The 23,919-nt window shown below is 46.2% G+C and overlaps 1 protein-coding gene across 1 annotated transcript in view; it reads left to right on the top strand.

Moving 5' to 3' along the window:
• GBF1 (golgi brefeldin A resistant guanine nucleotide exchange factor 1) overlaps positions 1–23,919 on the top strand; it is a 573,313-nt gene that overhangs the window by 302,622 nt on the left and 246,772 nt on the right. The window contains 3 exon segments of the mRNA XM_030203372.1: positions 1,047–1,282; positions 11,943–12,120; positions 23,046–23,257. Coding sequence (XP_030059232.1) covers positions 1,047–1,282; positions 11,943–12,120; positions 23,046–23,257 — 626 coding nt within the window.

Below are 23,919 nucleotides of genomic sequence, written 5' to 3'. Positions count from 1 at the left end.
GGTCTGCCTAGTGTTATGGTACAGTAAGGTTCTGAGTGTGTTTTTGCACAAATTTGTGCATAGTGTTATACAGTTGAGCGATTGTGGTTAGTATATGCTTTGAGCAACCACTTTATTCTTTGACATATGATACATATCTAATATCTAAATTTAATAAAAGGTATTAATTGCGATTATTTTATTTTTACTTATTTTTTTTCTGTGTGTTGTGAATTGTGGATATAAGCTCTGCCCCTGGCTCCATCCCTAACCCCGCTCCCTTTAGCCTCCCCAAACAGTTGGGCCACTGACCGCCTATGACTACGTTACTATGTTACATTTGTGACTGATTATCCTGCTGTCCACAGAGATTATCAGTTATTAGTAAGCAACTTTCAGGTTAATATACAGACCCAGCCATGACAGCATTTTTTTAAAATGTCAGCAATAGTGGGTGTTATTTGTATAGGGGCCATAGAGGAGCCAGCTCTGTGGGTGCCAGTGAGTTCTGAACACCCCCAATATTGAGCAGGCTCCTTCACTGTGTCCAAGATTGGGTGATTTGTATTGTTGTTTGCACCTATGATAAGTGACGATATTCAACCACTGTCCTATAGCTATGCAGTTGACTTTAGGACTCTTTTTTTGCTCTGCAGTTTCCCCTGCTGGTTTTAAACTTCCATTTAATCAGGAACCAACCTCAATTGATGCCACAGCAATATAAACTCTCTCACAACTATTTGAGATTTTTCCCTGTTATAAACCTTCCTCTTTCCTGTCTAGCTCTGCTGTTAAGACAGTCCTTGGACAGAGGCCACAGACTTATGGCTCCCTCCAGAAGCTGGTATGCTGCTAGATGTTTCTTTTATACAGTATGTGGGATGCATCCTTTTTCTCTTTCAGGACTCTGTTTTTCGTCATCCCAACTGTAGCTGACATGTTTTATCTTTTTGAAAGAAACCCAGTACCCTCTGGTTACTGTATTTACTTCCAGATTATGCATGGTTAGGTACTTCATTCATTCTTAATCAGTTTGTTAAAAATGTTAATTTTAAATTGATATATAGGTGGAGTACCTTTTATTGACGCTCCTACTCCTAGTGCCACCTCTCCTACCTCTACTGGAAGCTCGGAAGCAACCTCTGCTATTGTCAGTCCTTCTACAGACAGTGGTCTTGAATTGTCTTCCCAGACTACTTCCAAAGAAGATCTCACTGACATAGACCAAGCTAACTGTTTTCCTGTAATAACACCTTCTCAGGAGTTTGGGACCTCTGTGGAGCAGAACTCTTCTGATTCTCAGGTATGTTCTAAGAAATCCACAGTTCTTAGGGTATTTATTCTCATTTCAATCTGTTCAATAAGCACCTCATAGTGTTCTAAACCACTTTTTAAAATAAAAACTCATAAATAAAGCATGGGGCGATATATTTGCTCACTGTCAGTTGAAGCATTATATCAGGACCTTAGATACTGAAGCACTAAAAATTGGCCTGGGCAAGAAGATTCAGGAGCTGTTTATTGAGCTCTCAGACGAAGCCCCCTGTATTTCAGACATTCAGGGGAAGATATGGTCGTTGAGGCCTGGGGAAGAGCTAGCCCAGCTTAGGCAACGATGGGAAGCAGATGTGGGGACAAGCCTTGCTAATTGGGACATTGCAGCTCATATAAAGGGAATACCTAAACTGGTCAGTGGGATGCTCTATCGAGAATGTGCCTTTCGGGTGATACACAGGGCCTGTTTCACACAGGTACAACTATTTAGAGCGGGAGGAATTCATACACCTGTTTGTTTGAAATGTAATAGTTCTGAAAACACCTACTATCATGCATTTTGGGAATGCACAATGGTACAACAGTTCTGGAGAAGAGTGGAGAGATTTTTGTCCCTTATGCTGTCTGGCCACATTCAAGGAACAGCTATTCAACTGGTCCTGGACTGTCCTGGCTCATTTAGGGGCCTGAAAGCGGACGAAAAACTACTCTGCCGTAAACTCTGTTTGCTCGCAAGGAAATGTATCTTGCAGTCCTGGACTTCACCAGAACCTCCTGAGTTTTGGCACTGGAGGAATCAAATACACCAACTGATGATGTGGGAGATGAAAGAAGCCAAAGGCTCCTACAAAAGGAAAAATCGATTCTTAAAGATCTGGGGACCTTTTATAAACACCCTCACACACCGCGGTAGAAGTCTTGTACTTAATAAGTTATGATTGGCCATAATGACACCTAATGTTAGAGATTTGCAGTTTACACAGTGTAACCTAGAAGGGAGGGGGGGAGGAAGGGAAGTGGGGGGGGAGGTCACAGGTGGGGGAGGGTGGAAGGACGGTAGGGTAGTAGGGGGGGATGGGGAGGGGGGAAATTAAAAACTTGAAGATGATGTTATGTATACTAAGGTACTAAGGCTTTGTTTGTAGGGTACAGGCTTTCTGTGTAATATGTACCTCTTATTTCTGATTGTATGTTTAATTTGTCTTCAATAAAATCGTTGAAACATAAAATAAAAACTCATATTTGCTGATATTGATAGTTAGCTGTGTACTGGCTGCTGGGTGGCCAGTGATTAAGTTCCTTATCCATGTGTTTTCAGGAAATATACAAATATCAGGCCATTTAAATCACTTAGGGGTCCTTTTACAAAGCTGCAGTATGCACTAGCACATACCGCAGTTGAAATGGGCTTACCACGGGACACAGTAAGGCGTTCCATGGTGATTTTGCATCATGTACACAAACTATGCTAAAAAATTTTTTTTATTTTTTTGCCAAGGGGTCATGTCTGGGGGCAGAGAGTGGACATTTCTGCACTAATCAATTAAGTGTGCCTGCATTTGGGCGTGCTGAATAACGCATGAGCCCTTACCACCTACAAAATAGGTAGCGCTAAGAGCTCACGCACTAGTCTTTTTTAATAGCCATGCACTAATGGCAACATTAGTATGTGGTCATTGATTTGTAAAATCTAAAATTGGACATTTTCCAACTGCACTAAAAATAGCTTTAGCACGCAAGAAAGAGCCACATAAGGGCAGGGTAAGGGCACTTTTTAGCACATCTCAGTAAAAGGATCCCTAAATGGCCCAATAATATCCATGTATTTATGGGACAGGTTTGGGTGAGGTAAGGCCAGGCAAAAATATCTAGATAGCGACAATATTCAGCCACTAAACAGATAATTTAGATAGTTAGTTTAAATTAAATGGCTAGTTCTAGCACAGTGATCTCAGGTGGTGGATATGTGGAATGCCCTCACGCGGGAGGTGGTGGAGATGAAAACAGTAATGGAATTCAAACATGTGTGGGATAAACACAAATGAATCCGGTTTAGAAGGAATGGTTCCATAGAGTCTTAGCGGAGATTGGGTGGTGACACTAGTAATTGGGGAAACAAAACGGGAGCTGGGCAGACTTCTACAGTCTACACCCTGATCGTGACTGAATAGATAAGGATGGGCTGGAGTGTAAATCTTAAGGGGCTTCGATGTTAGCTTCAGAACTTAGTACAAGAACAGTACTGGGCAGACTTCTACGGTCTGTGCCCTGAGAAAGGCAAGGACAAATCAAACTCGGGTATACATATAAAGTAACACATGCCATGTAAAATGAGTTTATCTTGTTGGGCAGACTGGATGGACCGTACAGGTCTTTATCTGCCGTCATTTACTATGTTACTGTCTGTATATTAGCGCTGTTACATCTACAGATAGTAGCACTGAATATCTGGAGTAAGATAAGTGCTGGCATTTAACTTATGCTGGTCACCTCTCTGGCTGAACATCAACTCCAAAATGCTTCATATAAATGCTATGGGTGCTTGTCAACTAGAACTCAGTTTGCACACTGAGGCAATTTAGCATGCACTTTGTGTATATGCTGACAAGCTCTGGCATGCATGCTAAATCAAAATATGCTAGTACGTATTCATATGTAAATCAGGGTAAGGCATTTGATATACCACCTTTCTATGGTAGAACCAAAGTGGTTTACATATTATATACAGATACTTTCTCTGTCCGTAGTGGGCTCACAATCTAAGTGAAGGAATACCGATTGCAAATTATGATTTAGTAGGCATATGTTTAGTATGATATGATCTTCTCCACTATTTATCACTCGTTACTAAGTCCAAAAATGTTAATACCTTACTTTAGACATATGTTAACATTTTAGCTCGCGTGACGTTTCAAGGGCTCAGCCAGCAAGGATATATTGACGTGTTCAAGCTGCTTGAACTAGAGTAGCTTAAGGCAGGAGTAGTTGTTGAAAGAGTGGAATACAGGCATAGGTGTGGGCATTGTCTCTATAAAAGTTGTTGATGTGCTGGGAGTATGTATTTCCAGGAATGGATGAATGCCTTAGTCTTACTTCCATTCCACCTTTATGTACCTCAGTTCCTCCCATGGACTTAATAACAGTGGCACATTGTAAGCACAGGCCGGGGCTATGCCAGCATTCACTTATGGCCTTGCTGTCTTCAGACTTCTATGCAGGAGGTGAGACCTGCGAATGGACTCTGGTATAATTCGTGGTATGTGCTCATTTGTGCCATGGCGGTCTACCATAGTGGAGATAAGTCAGGGGAGAGTGGGAAGAAGAATTGGAGGCCTGCAATTTGAGAGGGAGGGGAAATCAGTGGTCAGGGATTGCTGACTCCTGCTAGAGTTTTAGAAAAGCTGCTCCAGGTCTGCTCACAGAAGGCTATGTGGCCAACTGGTGTAATTGTACTTCCATATCATCATGCTGATCAATCCATAGACTGGTGGGTTGTGTCCATCTACCAGCAGGTGGAGATAGAGAGCAATCCTTTTGCCTCCCTATATGTGGTCATGTGCTGCCGGAAACTCCTCAGTATGTTCTCTATCTCAGCAGGTGGTGGTCACACACAGCAGCAGCTCTGGCTAGGCCTCCAAGCCTAATTTTTAGGTTTTGATGAGTGCCTGGGGTTGAGGGCTCTTCTTGAGCAAGTGCAAACCTGGTGGTGCTAGGTCCCTCCTTTTCTCCCCCCTCCCGCTGGCTCCGTTTAAAAAAAAAAAAAAAAAAATTTGGACGTCCTTAAGGGCGCTTATTTCGACGTTTATTTAAACGTTTATTGCAGCTACTCACTGGGACACCAGGTCGTTACAGCTCGGAGCGAGAAGCAGGTAATTTTTACCTTTTTATAGCGGGCAGGGGGTTCCCCGATTGATCACCACGTGGCCTATGGCGTCGGAGGGCGAGGGCGCGAAGAATCGCTCCCCGGACCGCGTGTGCGCTTCTAGCGGGGATGCGGGGGTTTTAAAGTCTGATTCGCCCTTGTTGGGTGTCAGTTTGGAGGCCGGTCAGTGTCCCGGGTCTTCCTCCGGCGCGGAGGTTTTTCCCGCCATAAACACCCATCCCCCGCTGCTCGCCTCCGCCATCTTGGCCGGCCACTCTGCTCGGACGGCTTCTTCTTGGGCAGCCCTTGAGCTGGGAGACGTTCATGCCATGGCCGCCCTTGATTTGGGCGACGGCAAAAAAGCGGCTAAAGTTAAGCGCCGTTCTTCCCACGCGGCTCCTTCACGGAGTGTCGCGCCGGACGCCATCTTAGATGCGCAGCATGTTGCTCCCCCGCTCTTGCGAGCGCCGGTTGAGGGTGCGTCTAGGGCTGTGGCCCAGGCTGCTGAAATACACAGTCTGTGGGGTTTCTCCCCCGAGTTTATTTTGCTGCTGTATCAGGCCTTCCTTATGCAAAACGCTGCCCCTTCTCCCTTGTCCGATAACGGGGTTGAGGCCCCCGGAAGTAAACGCCCTCGGGTAGATTCCCAGGCCTTAGAGGACGCTGTTTCCTCTGATGTAGATGAGGGCAGCGTATCTGAGTTCTCCCAACGGTCCTTTAGGGATTCCTTGGAGGAGACGGATTCCCGCTTGGATGGAGCGGATGACCCCTCTGCAGCGCGGATCTTTCGCTCAGAGGATTTGCCCAACCTGTTACTGCAGGCCATGAGCATTTTGAAGATTTCCTCTCCAGAGGACGTCTCTCCCTCAGCCCCTGTTGGCTCTGCCATTATGCTGGGGACGAAGCGCCCGCCTAGAACCTTCCACGTGCATGATGCCATGCACACCTTAATTTCGGCTCAATGGGATGTCCGGGAAGCGAGCCTCAAAGTGGCTAGGGCTATGTCCCGCCTCTATCCTTTGCCTGAAAGTGAACGTGAGGCCTTTATTTGGCCTACCGTGGATTCTTTAATCACTGCGGTGACTAAGAAAACGGCGTTGCCGGTGGAAGGTGGCACGGCCCTAAAGGACGCCCAAGACAGAAGATTGGAAGCGGCTTTAAGGTCGTCCTTCGAGGCGGCTGCCTTAAGTTTGCGGGCCTCAGTTTGCAGCTCCTATGTGGCCAGGGCGTGCCTGACGATGGTGCAGCGGGCTTCCCCCTCGGATCCTTCCTTGAGGGCTGATTGGCCGGCCCTGGAATCGGGCTTGGCTTATTTGGCAGACTTACTGTATGATGTCTTGAGAGCCTCGGCTAAAGGTATGGCTCAGACAGTCTCTGCGCGGCGCTGGCTTTGGCTGAAACATTGGTCTGTGGACCACGCCTCTAAGTCCCGCCTGGCAAAGTTGCCTTTTAAAGGCAAGCTGCTCTTTGGGGTCGAGCTGGACAAAATCGTGACCGATCTCGGCACGTCTAAGGGCAAGAGGTTACCAGAGGTCAGGGCTCGGGCCAGTGCTCGCCCCGGTATCTCCAGAGGACGGTTTCAGGAAGCCCGTCGGTACCGCCCGGGCAAGTCGGGCTCCTCTGCCCCCTCTTCCTTCAAAAGGAACTTCTCCCCCAAGCAGCATTCCTTTCGCAGAGACCGCCGTCCCGGAGGTGCGCCCTCCGGTCCTCCCCCAGGGTCTCGTACCCAATGACGGGGCCCTGGTCCATGGCCCAGTGCAGATTGGAGGACGCCTGTCCTCATTTCTGGGCGAGTGGACCAGGGTAACTTCAGACGCTTGGGTTCTGGAAGTCATCAGAGACGGCTACAAGTTAGAGTTCTGCCGACCCTTAAGAGACGGGTTTGTACTCTCTCTCTGCAAGTCTCCGGTCAAAGCTGTGGCAGTGCAGCAGACTTTGGACAACTTGATACGCCTGGGTGCGGTCGTTCCGGTGCCAGAAAATCAGATTGGCAAGGGACGTTACTCCATTTACTTTGTGGTACCAAAGAAAGGAGATTCTGTCCGGCCTATCCTCGACCTCAAGGGGGTCAATCGGGCCTTGAAAGTGCGGCACTTTCGCATGGAGACTCTCCGCTCTGTTATAGCGGCAGTGAAGGCAGGGGAGTTCTTGGCTTCCTTGGACATCAAGGAAGCGTACCTGCATATTCCCATCTGGCCTCCTCATCAACGCTTTCTGCGTTTTGCAGTCCTGGGCCAACACTTCCAGTTCAGAGCCCTCCCTTTCGGGTTGGTTACTGCTCCGCGGATCTTCTCCAAAGTAATGGTGGTCATCGCGGCCTTCCTGCGAAAGGAAGGAGTACAAGTCCATCCTTATCTGGACGACTGGTTGATCCGAGCCCCCTCTTATGCAGAGTGCGGCAAAGCTGTGAACCGGGTGGTTGCTCTTTTGAGCTCCCTGGGGTGGATCATCAACTGGGAGAAGAGCCAGCTGCGCCCGACTCAGTCCCTGGAGTATCTGGGAGTTCGAGTCGACAACCAAGTGGGCAGAGTGTTCCTGCCAGACAATCGGATTGTCAAACTTCAGGCTCAGGTGGACCAGTTCCTAGTAGCCTCTCCTCTTCGGGCTTGGGTCTATATGCAGCTGTTGGGCTCTATGACGGCCACGATGGAAGTAGTGCCCTGGGCCAGGGCTCATATGAGACCACTACAACACTCTCTGCTGCAGCGCTGGACTCCGATGTCGGAGGATTATGCTGTGCGCCTTCCCTTGGACCCAGCAGTGCGCAAGGCGCTGAGCTGGTGGCTGCAGACAGACAAGTTGTCTGCAGGAATGCCTCTGGTGACCCCGGAGTGGATTGTCGTCACGACGGACGCCTCTTTGTCGGGCTGGGGAGCCCACTGCTTGGGAAGGACAGCGCAGGGGCTCGGGTCTCCTGAAGAGGCAAAGTGGTCTATCAACCTCCTGGAACTCAGAGCCATTCGGTTGGCGCTTTTGGAGTTCATCCCGGTACTGACGTTGAAGCCAGTACGGGTCCTGTCGGACAATGCCACGGCTGTGGCCTATGTCAACCGCCAGGGAGGTACCAAGAGCGCCCCTCTAGCCAAGGAGGCCATGAATCTATGCCAGTGGGCGGAAGCGAACCTGGAACAGTTGTCAGCGGCCCACATTGCCGGAGTCATGAATGTCAAGGCGGACTTTCTCAGTCGCCATACCTTGGATCCCGGAGAGTGGCAGCTATCTGCTCAGGCGTTCTTGGACATCACGAAGCGCTGGGGCCAGCCGAGCCTAGATCTGATGGCGTCATCGGCCAATTGCCAAGTGCCGCGCTTTTTCAGCAGAGGACGGGACCCTCGATCCCTGGGAGTAGATGCTCTTCTCCAACAGTGGCCGACACAGGAGCTTCTCTATGTGTTCCCGCCCTGGCCCATGTTGGGCAGGGTGCTAGACCGGGTGGCAAAGCATCCGGGCCGGATAATCCTGGTGTGTCCGGACTGGCCCAGACGTCCCTGGTATGCGGACTTGATCAGGCTCTCAGTGGACAATCCTCTGCGGCTGCCAGTGGAGCAGGGCCTGTTGCATCAGGGTCCCGTGGTGATGGAGGATCCCTCCCCCTTTGGTCTTACGGCCTGGCTATTGAGCGGTAGCGTCTGAGAAAGAAGAGCTTCTCAGACAAGGTCATCGCCACTATGCTGAGAGCGAGGAAGCGCTCTACTTCTACTGCTTACGCCAGGGTTTGGCGTACCTTTGCAGCGTGGTGTGAAGCAGGCTCACTTTCTCCCTTCACTGCTCCAATTTCTTCAGTGTTGGCGTTCCTGCAAGAAGGTCTGGAGAAGGGCCTGTCGCTCAGTTCCCTTAAAGTCCAGGTAGCGGCTCTGGCTTGCTTCAGGGGCTGCCTGAAGGGTGCTTCCCTGGCTTCGCAGCCAGATGTGGTGCGCTTTCTCAAGGGAGTTAATCACCTGCGCCCTCCTCTGCACTCAGTGGTGCCTGCGTGGAATCTCAACCTGGTGCTAAGAGCCTTGCAGAAGCCGCCTTTTGAACCCTTGTCAAGGGCATCTCTGAAAGACCTGACGTTGAAAGCAGTCTTTTTGGTGGCTATCACTTCAGCCAGAAGAGTTTCCGAGCTCCAGGCACTCTCATGTCGAGAGCCCTTTCTGCAGTTCACTGAGGCAGGAGTGTCTATTCGCACAGTGCCTTCCTTCCTGCCCAAGACTGTTTCTCGCTTCCATGTGAATCAGCAGCTCTGTCTCCCTTCCTTTCGTAGGGAGGACTACCCAGAGGAATACTCTGCTCTCAAATATCTGGATGTGAGACGAGTCATCATCAGATACTTGGCAGTGACCAATGATTTCCGGAAGTTGGATCATCTGTTTGTCCTGTTTGCAGGTCCTCGTAAGGGTCTGCAGGCTGCTAAGCCTACAGTGGCAAGATGGGTCAAGGAAGCCATTGCAGCGGCTTATGTGGCCGCGGGGAAGGTGCTGCCTATCCAGCTGAAGGCTCACTCCACTAGAGCTCAGGCGGCCTCGATGGCAGAGGCCGGGTCCGTCTCCTTGGAAGAGATTTGCAAGGCGGCAACTTGGGCATTAGCCCATACCTTCTCCAGGCATTACCGCTTGACTGTGGCTGCTCGGGCGGAGGCCCGGTTTGGAGCTTCAGTGTTGCGGTCAGGGATTTCTATGTCCCGCCCTGGGTGAGTACTGCTTCGGTACATCCCACCAGTCTATGGATTGATCAGCATGATGATATGGAAGGTAAAATTATGTATCATACCTGATAATTTTCTTTCCATTAATCATAGCTGATCAATCCATAGCCCCTCCCAGATATCTGTACTGTTTATATTCTGGTTGCATTTCAGATTCAAGTTTAGTCTTCAGTTCCTGTTCAGGAGGACTTCGTGTTCAAGTTTTTCAATGGATTCTTCAAGAGTTGAGACGAATTTGTGTTACAGTGAGCTGCTGCATTCCTCTCCCCTCCGTTTTACGGGGCTGGATTGAGACTTAAATTCTGCCGGCGCTCCCTCCCGCTTTGTGCGGCAGTAGGGCAGCTTTGTACCCCTCCCGCTTCGGTGGTGTTAGGGTCAGTCAGCTCCTCCCGCGGTTGCGGTTGCAGGATAAGCCAGATCCCCCTGCATCGGCGGGTGTGGTGTCCCTCCCCCGCTCCGCGGGGATGAGCTGGACGGATTCCCCTCCCCCACTTGTGTGGGGATGAGCTGGGTTAATTTCCCTCCCCCGTTTCGGCGGTGGTGAGCTGGGCAGAGTGTCCCTTTGTGGATGTAATTCTCTAAGTGCTGAGTCCTGCGGATGGAGCTTGGATATCGACATACTGAGGAGTTTCCGGCAGCACATGACCACATATAGGGAGGCAAAAGGATTGCTCTCTATCTCCACCTGCTGGTAGATGGACACAACCCACCAGTCTATGGATTGATCAGCTATGATTAATGGAAAGAAAATTATCAGGTATGATACATAATTTTACCTTAGATGCTGTTCAGAGAACAAATTAAAAATATGCCTCAAAATAGTATGTAGTTTAATGAATTGAAATGAAGTTGTTTGTTAATCTTAAATACTAAATCCACGTTGTTGTTTGTGCATTGATACCAATGTGAAAACTATATAGGTCATCTGATTTTAGATTTAAACTGATAAAAACAACCCAATTAAAAAAATGTTTATTAGATAAACATTGGAAAAATACAGTTTTTCCTAATAATCGGTCACTCCTTTTCTGGCTTGTCTTGTGTCCTCTACTTGGTTTTTGTGTCTTTTCTGTACTAATAACTTCTAAGTGACACAGATATAAATATTTGATTCCCCTGGAAGAGGTATTATTATTATTATTATTATTACATTTGTACCCCGCGCTTTCCCACACAATGCAGGCTCAATGCGGCTTACATAGTAATTTGAAATACAAAGTTAATAGAATTTTAATAAAACGGTAGCAAAACAATATAAAGTTGAGCTTAGTAGTGTATGATAAGTTGAGCTAGATAATATATGACTAGGATAAAAGAGGGTAGACAGGATAGGATAGTGTAATTTGGGAGAAAGGGTAAGGAGGGATAAAATTAAGGAGAGATGGAAAGAGAAGGATGGGAGGTTGGTATTTAAGTCAGAACAGAATTGGGGGTGGAAGTTGGTGAGATTAAGTTGGGGCATTTGGGTAGGCTTGCTTAAAGAGATGAGCTTTCAGCATTTTTCTAAAGGGCAAGAAGTCGTTTATTAATCGGATTGGTCTGGGTATAGCATTCCAAAGCTGGCTGCCCAAAAAGGAGAAACTGGATGCGTAGTAGGTCTTGTATTTAATTCCTCTACAATTGGGAAGGTGCAGGTTAAGATAAGTTCGTGAAGAGATAGATCTGTTTCTAGCAGGGAGGTTGATCAATTCATTCATGTAGCCAGGGGATTCACCGTGGATGATCTTGTGGGTCATTGTGTTGATCTTAAAATTTCTTTCTTTCTTTGATGGGGAGCCAGTGAAGCTTTGCTCAAAGAGGTGATGCACTTTCGAATTTTGATTTTCCAAAAATAAGTCTGGCAGCCGTGTTTTGGGCAGTCTGGAGTCTCTTCAGTATTTGGATTTTGCATCCTAAAAAGACACTGTTGCAGTAGTTGGCGTGGGTAATAACAGTAGACTGTATCAGGTTCTGGAAAGTATCCTTAAAGAACCCCTAATTAACTGGAAAGTAAACACTTAACAACAGAAGCCCTTAAAAATATATCACTCCAACAATGTTTGTGTTATATTGATCAAACCAGAGTGCTTGTCCTCCTTGTCTCTGTGTGTACTTCTAGAGAGAAAGAAAGAGTTTATATACATATTTTGTTTTTCATTCAAGTGTATGACAAATGAAGCTCTGAGGGAAGATCGAATTCAGTCTGCCTCTGTGGAGTCCATTCCAGAGGTTCTGGAAGACAGTGTCTCTGTGGCAGAACATTCAGACACTGCCTCTGTTCATGACATGGATTATGTGAACCCAAGGGGAGTGAGGTTTACTCAATCCACACAGAAAGAAGGTGAGTTTTATTTTAAATTATTATTATACTAGACTTTGAGCCCGTAAAAACGGGCTATTATAGGAAGGGGGGGGGGGGGGGGTTGAAAGGCCCGCCCCCACCGCCGAGTTCGCCGCTGCCCCTCCCCCTCCGAGTTCGCGCCCCCCCACCGAGCCGTCACCACCCACCTTCCACCCGGCCGGGCCCTCGCTCCGCTATTGAAACAGCGAGGGTCCGGGAACGCAGCACTGAGCTCTGCTGAGCTGCCAACGTCGGCCTTCGTTCTTCTTCTCTGCCTGTCCCGCCCTCGTGTGACGTAATGTCGTAGAGGGCGGGACAGAGGCAGAGAAGAAGAAGGAAGGGCGATGTCGGCAGCTCAGCAGAGCTCAGTGCTGCGTTCCCGAACCCTCGCTGTTTCAATAGTGGAGCTAGGGCCCGACCGGGTAGAAGGTGGGTGGCGGCGGCGACTCGGGTGGGGGGAGCGTTAGACGGCGGTGTCCCTCCCTCAGCAATGCGCAGTACAGACCCTCTGTGTTCCGCCCCCCGTCATCACGTATTGACATGGGGGCGGGGCAGAGAAGGTCTCTACTGCGCATTTGCGAGTGAGTACGGTTACTTGCCGTTTATATGTTTGATTTTTAGAACCAAATGCAACTGGCAAGGAGCAGAAATGACAGCAGTTGGTAATGCCTTATACATGTGCTACTTAAAGGAGGGGAGTATATTTATTTGCTTATTGGGATTTATTTTAAACCACCTTTTTGAAGAGTTTCACCCAAGGCAGTTTACAGTTTAACATAAAAACTTACAATTTTGTTAATAGCATAACTAAACGACCAAAATATAAACATAAATACAGTAAATTAGGTAAACTTGGAAATGGCAAATTGAAACCTAATAATAGGAGTAATATAAAACACATCAGATATATACACATTTAACAGCACTGTAGAACAATCATATAACAGAAATATGATAAATGTCAGTACAATACAACAATGCAAATGATACCATAATAGAAAGCATGGAAAAAATTTAAAATAATACAATGTCAGCATGATGCCAGTGACACACCTAATAAGCACACATTAGAACATTTGAATATAAAATATAGCTTACTATGTAGTACGTACAGTTATATAGGTAGGAACAAGGTGGGGTAGTACAGAGTCAATTGGGATAAATAGATTGGTGGGTAAAATTAAGGCAAGTTCTTTGTACAATTCAACAAGGTATGAGGAAATGTTCTAAGTTACAGGGTGTACAACAAGCTAGTCCAGGTGCAGAGCGAGTTTATAATCAGTCATCACATGTATTAAAGGCTTGGGAGAAAAAAACAAGCTTTCACCTGGTTTCTGAAGGAGAAGCAATCTCAAGTTAGACTTAACTACTCTGGGAGTAAGTTCCAGAGTGTAGGGACTACTCCTGACAAGGCTCATTGGCGGGTATCATATATAATTTCTTTTGATGAGGGGACAAATAGTGATACTATTTGAGAGGACCTTAGAGTCTCAAAGATGTGTATAGGGCTGACTTATTCTTGAAGTACTCTGGCCTGTTTTGTCTGAGGATGTTGAAAATCAAACATATAGTTGTAAATTTAGCCGAGCAAAATACTGATAGTGTAGTTTTTGCAGGAAGGGTTTAGTCACGCCGCTTCCAGCCTTCTATCAGTTGTGCTGTAGCATTCTGAATTAGTTGGAGCTGGTGCAAACTCTTTTTGGTAGAGCATTACAGTAGTCCAATCTTGACATTATCATGCTATGGACCACTGTGGTCAGACTAGTCTTTTCAATATATGGAGAAAGATTTCGTAGCTGCCACAGGTGATGGAGACAATTTTTTAAGGTTGCTTGAATTTGCGGGATCAAAGTGAGTGATGAGTCTAGCAGAATCCCAAGATTCCTGACCTGTGATTTTAGGGGAAGTTAATACTTCTCAAAAGGTATTCTGAAGTTAGGTATTTGTCCACTTGTGTTAAATACCCAAAGAATCTTTTTTTGCTTGGGTTGTTTTTTTGCACATTCCTGAGCTGCAGTTAGACAGGCAGTCGGTTCGCTCAAAGCTGCGGATAGATCTGGTTCAGTGGGTATGAGTGGTTGGACATATTGGTTATAGATATAGAATTTTGCGTCCATCGACCGAAGCAGCTCAGCCAGAGGCTTGAGATATTAAAATGGGATACAGTATGGATCCCTGTGGCACCCCACAGTTCAGTTCCCAAGGTAATGGTGTGCTGCTGCTGAACAAAACTGATTGATATCTGTCTGACAAAAAGAAAATAAACCATGTGAACACTTTGCCACTGATACCAGTTTCTGCCAGCCTTGTAAGCATGATATGATCCACAGTGCCAAAGCTGCTGAGAAATCCAACAACACTGTAACCTGCTTAAATGAGTCCCAGATGGCTGTACATGGTGGGGTGGGGGGGGGGGGGGGGGGGGGAGAGAGTGTTCTCTCTTTAGCTCGTGGGAGGTTTGATAGGACTGTCTTTAGGTAATGATGGAGATCTTTAATTTTGTTGGCAAAGTATGTGGCAAAATCATTTCTGGTTAGTTGTAACTGAAAAGGCCTGTTCTGTTGTGGGTTTTGCAATAGGCTGTTTACTATTTTTAAAATAGCTGCGTGGTTGAATTTGCAGCTTGTTCAACATGTTGAGAGAAATATTGTTTTTTAGCTGTTAAGGCCTGGCAGTACATTGCCATGATTTTTTTTTTTTTTACAATTGAGCCTGTCTTGTATGATATTATTCAAGCATCAGCTGAGACTATGGCTAGTACACTAATAGCCTGACACATCCCGATACTGCCAGCTCACAGACAGTATCTGCGATTTCAGCTGGGCACACGTCACTTCCAGTACTGTGTGCTACCCTTTGGGCTTGCCTCTGCGCCCAGAGTGTTCACGAAGTGCTTAGCTGTAGTAGCAGCGGCACTTCGCAGGGTGGGGGTACACGTGTTCCCATATCTCGACGATTGGCTGGTGAAGAACACATCCGAGGCAGGAGCTCTACAGTCCATGCAGATGACTATTCGCCTCCTGGAGCTACTGGGGTTTGTGATAAATTATCCAAAGTCCCATCTTCTTCCAGTACAGAGACTTGAATTCATAGGAGCTCTGCTGGATTCTCGGACGGCTCGTGCCTATCTCCCAGAGGCGAGAGTCAACAACTTGTTGTCCCTCGTCTCGCGGGTGCGAGCGTCCCAGCAGATCACAGCTCTGCAGATGTTGAGATTGCTGGGCCACATGGCCTCCACAGTTCATGTGACTCCCATGGCCCGTCTTCACATGAGATCTGCTCAATGGACCCTAGCTTCCCAGTGGTTTCAGGCTGCTGGGGATCTAGAAGACGTGATCCACCTGTCCACGAGTTTTCTCAAATCCCTGTATTGGTGGACAATTTGGTCCAAAAAGTGCTGACTACGGATGCGTCTCTCCTGGGGTGGGGAGCTCATGTCGATGGGCTTCACACCCAGGGAAGCTGGTCCCTCCAGGAACGCGATCTGCAGATCAATCTTCTGGAGTTGCGAGCGGTCTGGAAAGCTCTGAAGGCTTTCAGAGATTGGCTGTCCCACCAAATTATCCAAATTCAGACAGACAACCAGGTTGCCATGTATTACCTCAACAAGCAGGGGGTCACCGGATCTCGCCCCCTGTGTCAGGAAGCCGTCAGCATGTGGCTCTGGGCTCGCCGTCACGGCATGGTGCTCCAAGCCACATACCTGGCAGGCGTAAACAACAGTCTGGCCGACAGGTTGAGCAGGATTATGCAACCTCACGAGTGGTCGCTCAGTTGCCGTGTAGTGCGACAGATCTTCCAGGTGTGGGGCACCCCCTTGGTAGATCTCTTCGCATCTCGAGCCAACCACAAAGTCCCTCAGTTCTGTTCCAGGCTTCAGGCCCACGGCAGACTGGCATCGGATGCCTTCCTCCTGGACTGGGGGGAGGGTCTGCTGTATGCTTATCCTCCCATACCTCTGGTGGGGAAGACTTTGTTGAAACTCAAGCAAGACCGAGGCACCATGATTCTGATTGCTCCTTTTTGGCCGCGTCAGATCTGCTTCCCTCTTCTTCTGGAGTTGTCCTCCGAAGAACCGTGGAGATTGGAGTGTTTTCCGACCCTCATCACACAGGACGAAGGAGCGCTTCTGCATCCCAACCTCCAGTCTCTGGCTCTCACGGCCTGGATGTTGAGAGCGTAGACTTTGCCTCTTTGGGTCTGTCAGAGGGTGTCTCCTGCATCTTGCTTGCTTCCAGGAAAGATTCCACTAAGAGGAGTTACTTCTTTCTATGGAGGAGGTTTACTGTCTGGTGTGAGAGCAAGGCCCTAGATCCTCGCTCTTGTCCTACACAGACCCTGCTTGAATACCTTCTGCACTTGTCTGAGTCTGGTCTCAAGACCAACTCTGTAAGGATTCACCTTAGTGCAATTAGTGCATACCATTACCGTGTGGAAGGTAAGCCGATCTCAGGATAGCCTTTAGTTGTTCGCTTCATGAGAGGTTTGCTTTTGTCAAAGCCCCCTGTCAAACCTCCTACAGTGTCATAGGATCTCAATGTCGTTCTCACCCAGCTGATGAAACCTCCTTTTGAGCCACTGAACTCCTGCCATCTGAAGTACTTGACTTGGAAGGTCATTTTTTGGTGGCAGTTACTTCAGCTCGTAGAGTCAGTGAGCTTCAGGCCCTGGTAGCCCAGGCCCCTTACACCAAATTTCATCATAACAGAATAGTCCTCCGCACTCACCCTAAGTTCTTGCCAAAGGTTGTGTCGGAGTTCCATCTGAACCAGTCAATTGTCTTGCCAACATTCTTTCCCCGTCCTCATTCCTGCCCTGCTGAACGTCAGCTGCACACATTGGACTGCAAGAGAGCATTCGCCTTCTATCTGGAGCGGACACAGCCCAACAGACATTCCGCCCAATTGTTTGTTTCTTTTGATCCCAACAGGAGGGGAGTGGCTGTGGGGAAACGCACCATATCCAATTGGCTAGCAGATTGCATTTCCTTCACTTACGCCCAGGCTAGGCTGGCTCTTGAGGGTCATGTCACGGCTCATAATGTTAGAGCCATGGCAGCGTCGGTAGCCCACTTGAAGTCAGCCACTATTGAAGAGATTTGCAAAGCTGCGACGTGGTCATCTGTCCACATATTCACATCTCATTACTGCCTGCAGCAGGATACCCGACGCAACAGTCGGTTCGGGCAGTCAGTGCTTCAGAATCTGTTCGGGGTTTAGGATCCAACTCCACCCCCCTAGGCCAATGTTTGTTCTGTTCCAGGCTACACTCTCTGTTAGTTGGATAAATTGTTAGGTCAATCTCAGTTATGTCCTTGCTGTTGCACGGCCCAATTGACCATGGTTGTTGTTTTGAGTGAGCCTGGGGGCTAGGGATACCCCATCAGTGAGAACAAGCAGCCTGCTTGTCCTTGGAGAAAGCGAATGCTACATACCTGTAGAAGGTATTCTCCGAGGACAGCAGGCTGATTGTTCTCACAAACCCGCCCGCCTCCCCTTTGGAGTTGTGTCTTCCCTTGTCTTTGTCTTGCTACATATGGGACTGACGAACACGAGACGGTTCTGGCGGGAAGACTGCCGCGCATGCGCGGTGCGCATGGGTGCGCGAGGACTAGCAAAGGCCTTTGCTAGTGAAGTTTCCGATTGGAGGGGCTGCCGTGGACGTCACCCATCAGTGAGAACAATCAGCCTGCTGTCCTCGGAGAATACCTTCTACAGGTATGTAGCATTCGCTTTTTAGTATACCTGGATGACTGGCTGGTTCAAGCATAGGTAGCAGGAGGGTTATGCCTCTACTTCCAGGGTAGTGGAGTTCTGCAGCATTTGGACTTGTTGATCAGTTTTATCAAGAGCAAATTAGTGCCCACACAATCCTTAGATTACTTAACCACTGCTATGGGGGAAAGTGTTCCTAACACAGGCCAGGATAGTGAAGCCTAATGCTTCCAGGGCCTGGGACTATCTTTAGGTTATGGGGTCCATGACAGTTATCTGGATCTGGTGCCCTGAGTAAAAGCACATCTGCATCTGGTTGAAAGGTCCCTCCTTTCCAGATGGCCCCTCCATCTCAGAGTTACTAAAAGTAGTTGCCAAGGCAACTGGGAGTCAGATCCCATCTATGTAACTGCAGTCAGAGAATTTGGAAAGTTGGGTGGACCTCAAGGCACTGCACTTGATTACTGTCTCCTATAGGCGTGAACTTAATGAGCTGGGAAGCCCACTGCCATGGTGAAATGACTCAGGGTCTCTGGAGGTTGATGAACCAGCTTGAAATACATGCCATACTGAAGGCTCTGTTAGTATTTACCCCTTTGATCTTAGGTTGGTAAGGATTCTTTCTTAACAATGTGACAGCAGCCGCTCATTTGAAAGTGCAGAAAGGCATCTGGAGACAACATGACAGCTCACATAGTGGGCCTGAAGAATGTTCAGGTACACTATCTCAGCCTTTGCATTCAGTGGAACAGTTGATGGTGGAGTGGGACTTCTACCTGGTAGTGAACAGGTGGAAGTTTTCTGCTATGAACCTTATGGTGACTTCAGAGAACATCAAGGCCCAGAGATTCTTCAGCCAAGGAAAATAACGAGAATCTGAAAGTTTGGATGCTGTGATTCAGCAGTGGTTGTAGTGGGAGTGTCTTCCCTCTGTGGCCACTGTCAGAGAAAATCATGCAGAGGATATCCAATATCTGAGTTTTTGCTATTCTTGTGGCCCCAGATTGGGTCAGATGTTTCTGGTACACAGATCTGGTCTGGCTTGTAGGAGGAGACCCTCTAAGGTTCTTTCTCTGGAAAGCACGTCTTTATCAGAGCCTGATTCTGATGGAAGATCCATTTCCATGATGACGCAAAATCCAGCCCTTAAAAAGATATAATTCAGGGCCAAGGGCTACTCTTTAGGAGTATTCTCCATTCTTCTGAGGGCCCAAAAAAGTTCTGTGTTCCTGGTTTACATTAGGGTGGGAAGAGTTTTCAAAGCCTGGTATCAGGAGAGGACCAGATTCTGTCAAGGCTTCCATCCTGCAGAATTTGTTCTTTCTATAGAGAGTGTTTGGAAAGGATTTGGCCTTGAATATCCGTAAGGTTCAGGTTATTCTGTTAGCTCATTATTGAAGCCTGGTATGGGGTCTTCCATTGCCCTCCTATCTGAAAGTCTTCTGTTTTCAGCAAGGATCAAAAATTTATGTCTTCCACTTTATTTTTATTTATTTATTTTATTTATTGCATTTGTACCCCACATTATCCCACCTCTTTGCAGGCTCAATGTGGCTTACAATATATCATGGATAGTGGAATTTAGAAAAGAGTAGACAATTGGTATTATAGAAGGATTTTGGGTTACATGGTGTTGGAATACATGATATTAATAAAACAGAAGGCATTAATTTACATTTCTGGATATGTGTGAGAATGTCACATACTTGCCGGGGGTCGCGTAACTTTGGCCTGTGGACCCTAGTTCTAAGGGCTGTCATCAGAGCGTCGTTCTAACCTTTGAGAGATACTTTTCTGAACAGTCTAAAGGCTATATTTTTAATGGCTTTTTGTTTATCCAGGAGAATCTTGGAGCTTCATGCTTTGTTTTGTAAAGAACCTTTCTTGGTTATCTCAAATTTCAATTGTTTCAATTTGTATGGTTATATCTTTTCTGCCCAAAGATATAACAATGTTTTATGTCAACAAGGAGTAGCAGGATCGTTTCAGCTATGTCAAGAGGCAGCACAAATGTAGGATCATGTGATCCTCAGTCAGATATCCAAGGAACCTACTTTCCTTGGAGGCAAAACTGCATAGGAATTTTATAAACCTTTTTTTGGCATGTAGAACACCTTTTATACAATTAGGTCACACCTAAAAGTATATCTAGTGCAAGCCGGCATATGCTTGTACAGTAGATGTGCTAATGGATGGACCATGGGCAGGGTTGAGTGCAAACATTTACACCTGCTCTTGAGCAGGCATAATCCCTGCACTTTCAGTCTAGGCTCAATTTCTGTAGGATTTGTGCTAGTATTTTATAAGGGCACTGTGAAGACAAGTATGTTTTAAGCCTGTAAAATGTATTGGATATTTTCCTGCATTAATTGTGTCTTGAAGTGTATTTCTCCTATTTGGCGTTTGCTTTAAAACTGTTACAGTGAAATGAATGTCATTCTTTAGTTTTAACACACAGGAAATAAGAAGCAGTATACTTTTAAAACTTGTTCTCGGCTTTGATTGACCCAGGAGCTCATTTTTATTTGAAGTGTACTACCTTTTGTCCCGTCTTAGCCAGGGAGAAAAGAGAGTTGGATCTCTTTGCTGAGGCTCGGTGAATTATATGATCTGATCTTCTCAGGTACTTTTTAAAAAGTAAAACAAATGTTTAGTTAGTGTTATAATTGATTCATATTTTACCTACTTGTTATTGTTTGCTGACTGCACATTTTTTGTTCATTGTTCAATTTTTTAGACAGTAAACTAGTTTTATTACCGCTGTCTGTCTGGACTGATAAAGAATCCTGGCGGTTTGTGTGTTGGGTCTGTGCTTTCTGGAACTGTGGGATCACTAAGAGTGTGGCCTCCAGTAACCTAGAAATCACTGAGGATAATTTGTGAGTGGGAGACTGGCCCTGAGGTGCTTGTGACCCAGTCGGTGGGTGCTAGTGTAGAGCATAGGCAGCAGGTGCAGGCAGACCTGAGCTGTGCTGGGGATAGACCTTCTAAGTGCTCAGGGTAACCCCAGGTGGGTGGCTAGGAGTTTTGTGAGAGGCACATAAACTCCTATTGATCTTTATAAAATAGGCTAAATATAGGTGCCTTCCTGTCTGTTAACTTAGATGTCCTGATATAAATTACTCCCTTAGTGGAAAGACTGTGCAGGCTTCTTCAACTTCACGAGTAGTCACTGGATCCACAGATTCTGTAATGTAGAAAAAACTCCAAATTATCTCTACTGCTCGAGATGCTCATCTCTGAATTACCTGGCACAGGAAGCACTGGCCATAGATGGATTTGGTCCCTTCCCTATGCATATCTGCCAATACCCCTAATAGCTAAAACTCTGCAAAACATCCAAAGAAAGCCAAGTACAGTGATTTTCATAGCACCTCACTGGTCTCAGCAAAACTGATTTCCCTTCTTTAGAGGCTGAACCAATAGCCATTTAATCAGTCTGAGTGTTTCCTGCCTTTATGCAGAATCAAGGCACTGGCATCCCACTTTACAGGCTGAAAGTTGAGCAGTGCCTAGTTGCTTCCTTGGGACTGCCTCCTTCAATACAGGAAATTCTGATGGAAGCAAGAAAACTTCCCATGAGCAAATTCACGCCATCAAGTGGAAGAGTTTTCTATCTGGTATTCTGCTCAGGGTTAAGATCCCATTACAAGCACCCCAAATGCCATACTACCTCTGTCAGTAGAGACTTAAAACATCCTCTGTCAGAGTGTACCTCAGCCCCCTATCTGCCTATCATACCCTGATAAACTGGGGTCCAGCTTTGTCTCCAATTTTATGGAAGACCTTCATATCATAATTCTCTATCAAAACCAATTCAAAATCTATTCTTGTTATGGTAGCTAAGATTTTGTGCTAAAAAAAATGCAGGGTGATGCATTTTGACTGCAAAAACCTGAGGGAACAGTACAGTTTAGGGGGTGAAGAACTTTTGTGCATGAAAAAGGAGCGAGACTTGGGTTTCATCATATGTGATGAATCTTAAGGTGATCAAACAGGTAGAAAAGGCAATGGTGAAAGCTAGAAGCATGCTTGAGTACATATGGAGAGGAATGGCCAGTAGGAAAAAGGAAGTGATGATGCTCCTGTATAACACTGTGGTGAGACCTCATTTAGAATATTGTGTACAGTTCTGGAGACCCCATCTTCAAAAAGATATAAAACAGGATGGAGTCAGTCCAGAGGGCAGCTACTAAAATGGTCCGTGATCTCAATATGTATACTTTGGAAGAAAGGCAGGAGATTTGATAGTGACATTTAAATACTTACGCGGCATATATGCACAGGAAGCAAGTCTCTTTCAGTTGAAAGAAAACTATGGAACGAGGGGGCATAGGATGAAGGTAAGTAACCTGAGGAATTGCTTCTTTACAGAAAGGGTGGTGGATTTGTGCAGCGGCCTCCCAGTGGAAGTGGTGAACACGAAAACAGTATCTGAATTCAAGAGAGTTTGGGACAAGTACAATAGCGTCTCTAACAGAGTGAGAGTAGGTGGGCAGAGTGGATAGGCCATATAGTCTTTATCTGTCTACATGATTCTATGTTTTTATGACCCTAAACTTTGTTCATTCTTGAGCTGATGGAATCCTTATTGCTAAAGTGTGTCACATGGAAATTACTTTTCCTAGTTGGAGCTACCTTGTCCAGAAAAATTAATGAATTTCTTTTATGTTAAGCCTATTAGCCACCCATGTGAGAACTCCATACTATGGAATTTAAGCTAGCCAAGAACAGAATCCATCAGGAAGTTTAAGTAACTTTTTATAATCTTGGATTTCAACAACATTTTTAATATTAGCTGCAAGAAATGTGTTTATATCTTGCAACTTAATCAGCTATACAGCATTGATCCCATAATGCAGTGAGGTCATGCTTTTATGTTAGCATTAGTTGCAGATCTTCAGAGCATAAGCTATTCATTTAGGGAGCATCCTTTTAAAGTAGAAGTTAAATACCTTTTTAAATGAAATTTTGTTCCAGTATTTGTTGATGGGGAGTGGGGGTTGGGGGGTGGGGACACACAAAATAGAGTATAACTGAATTCCAATAAAGCATCTAATTCATAATATGCCTTATTTCACTTTGAAGAACACTGTGCTGAATTTCAGTGGTGCTAGATATCAGGATGAAAAGACTGTATAAAGAATTAGAGTAAATTGATATTTTTGAATTTTAAAAATGTTTTTAATGTGTTTTCTTTATTTCATTCAGGGGCTGCTCTAGTTCCATATGGGCTGCCTTGTATTCGAGAACTGTTCCGCTTCCTCATTTCCCTCACCAATCCTCATGACCGACATAACTCAGAGGTGATGATCCACATGGGGTTGCAGTTGCTCACTGTGGCATTGGAGTCTGCTCCAATTTCCAATTATCTCTCTCTCCTCGGACTTGTGAAAGATGAGCTCTGCCGGCACCTCTTCCAGGTAAGTTCCATTTAAACAGTGGTCCCATGAAATCCTTTTAACTGTGTTTGGAATTCTCAGAATGGGTCAATATTGAGCTATGGTGATCAGCATTTTTATAAACACTGGCCACCATATCTAAACAAAATCTGGATAGTCAGCATTAGTATTTGCATAGTGGCTAGAATTTCAGGATGGGAAAATTAGTGCTTGCACTATCCAGATAGTGGCAATATTGAGCCTGGTATCAAGATATCTAACCATTTAAAGATAGAACACCATGCTTGCTGTCAAGGCTTTTACCCAAATAGTCATCTAGGTAGAGAACTGAATATCACCACTAACCAGATAACTTTGGGTCTGCCTCCATTTCTATCACCAAGAATCTGGTTCATAGTAATATTCAGCATCGTTATCCGTGTTAGTGCCATGGAATATCCCAGTCAGTGACACCTATCCGGGTAGAAGGTGCTGTTAACTAGATAAGTGCAGCTAAATACTTACCATCTGACATTTAACGTAAATAATGTACTTATTCATGTGACACATACTACCGCATGATATTAAAGTTTATACCACCATAGGAGCACACAGATTAGCCAGTACACTGAGAGAAGGATGACCAGACTTACTAGTTGAGCAAATGAAATTAATCAGTGAATTGACAAGATGGCACCAAGTTG

The sequence above is a fragment of the Microcaecilia unicolor genome, chromosome 5, assembly GCF_901765095.1.
Source record: "Microcaecilia unicolor chromosome 5, aMicUni1.1, whole genome shotgun sequence".
In the NCBI taxonomy this organism is placed as follows: domain Eukaryota; kingdom Metazoa; phylum Chordata; class Amphibia; order Gymnophiona; family Siphonopidae; genus Microcaecilia; species Microcaecilia unicolor.
This window is presented reverse-complemented; position numbering and strand designations above follow the sequence as displayed.